Source organism: Pagrus pagrus (assembly GCF_965226575.1).
Source record: "Pagrus pagrus genome assembly, chromosome: 6".
Classification (NCBI taxonomy): Eukaryota; Metazoa; Chordata; class Actinopteri; order Spariformes; family Sparidae; genus Pagrus; species Pagrus pagrus.
This window is the reverse complement of record NC_140190.1, coordinates 16103857-16105469: the sequence shown is the minus strand read 5'-3', so window position 1 is coordinate 16105469 and position 1613 is coordinate 16103857. Positions and strand designations below refer to the sequence as shown.

Sequence of the window (1613 nt, the reverse complement as noted above, 5' to 3'; positions counted from 1 at the left end):
AATTCAAATTCAGAATTTTAATATTCACAATATTAATGAGGTAATAATACAAACTCGTGAATTTTTTTTTTTTCCATAAGTGAATAAACAAGCTGTTCTCAGGGGAAAATAAGGTCCCCAGAACACTGTTTGAAGCTAGAAAGGTGGCAGGGTCCGCCAAATTTAGTAAATTAAGTAAAACAGTATGAAATTGTGTTGCTCTTTAAGGTCAGTTTGTTGATTCAGTTTATTCAGTCATGAACACAAATAGAGCTTGTTTATTTAGGCATAAAACATCTCTTCTAATGAAAATTTCTTCCCCAAAACTACATAGTGCACCTTTAAAGGAATACAGCAAGATAAAAACAAAACAATTTAAATCACAATTTAAAACCCAAAGAGTCAGGATAAAATAGAAACAAGTTAAATACAATTAAAGCTAACGACCTCTGGTAGGCATCATGGAGTCACTGTCCCGAGTATAGCAACATTTAATCCTTTAGTTTATCTAATAAAAACAAAATCACCAATTTCAAAGATGCGTAGCTTCCCCTGGACTGTGACCGACATCATCTTCAACAATCAGATTTGGACCAACACTGATTAAACAAGACAACCGTATTAATTTTGGCTTTTATCTCACCTTCATATGCTTTTATACAGACCTGAATGACCGAGTGGAAAAGCATGATAAATATAGATGCTTTCATACGGGATACAATCGGTAATTGAGTGACTTGATGAGAATGAAAATGATGTAATGGAGATGGTCCCAGAGACTGGGCGGCTTCTTGTTAAACTGTCACCCGTCTGTATGTGTGCGTTAAATCTTCATCATTCTGTACAGCGATGTAACCATTACCTTTGTATATGACCGTACCCTTCATCAAACTTGAAATTCAGATTGCGAGTCTCATCATGTAAAACCTTTAAAGCATTAACATGCACACACACACAAACATACATTCAGAGTTAAATCTAGCACAGAAATAGACTTTGGTTTTGTGCACCAGCATGCCGTGAGGAACAATCCTCTCAAGGATTAATAGTGGCTGCTCTATTACTTCCACTCTTTATAGTAGTTTTATCCAGACTAGTAGTCATTACTGGCTGACAGCAGTCTGTCGACATGTAGGCAGGAATCTTCTTAGCCTGCAGATTACATCGAGCCTGTGTCTGTTTTCTCTCTCCCCCTCACGTACCTGTATAGTAGAACATGTCAGCCGATGAAGTCATATTTTAACAGGGCACTACCAGAGGAATAGATTGCTGTGCTGACTAACAGAATGACATATGCTTTGAGTGTCTCACCGCTGAGTGACAGCAAACTGTCAGGGCTTTTGTGTGGCTCTGCTGCCGTCTTTTCATTTCGGATGCTGCCAGAGAGGGAGGGACCCATCCATGCAGCCGCAGTTGAGTGAAAAGGCACCTAGGAGGCATCTTTGGGCTTGTCAGACACAAGAAATCTAATCCAGACAGCCAAGAATTGGAATGTGAATGAGAATCACCCAAAATAGCAGCTGTCTCTGCATAATTGGAACAAATGGAAGTTGGATATGCTGCAGAAAATAAAACAAGAAAACAACTGGGATGTAACAAGACACTATTTGCTGACAGTTACAATAAACTGGGGA

The 1613-nt window shown here is 38.7% G+C and overlaps 1 protein-coding gene across 1 annotated transcript in view; it reads left to right on the top strand.

The window, feature by feature from the left end:
• Positions 1-440: 440 nt before the first annotated feature.
• Positions 441-1613, top strand: part of LOC311258090 (uncharacterized protein) — a gene marked incomplete at its 5' end in the record, with an annotated part of 14777 nt that continues 13604 nt past the window's right edge. The window contains one exon of the mRNA XM_084354136.1: positions 441-458. Coding sequence (XP_084210262.1) covers positions 441-458 — 18 coding nt within the window. The remainder of the gene's footprint in view (positions 459-1613) is intronic.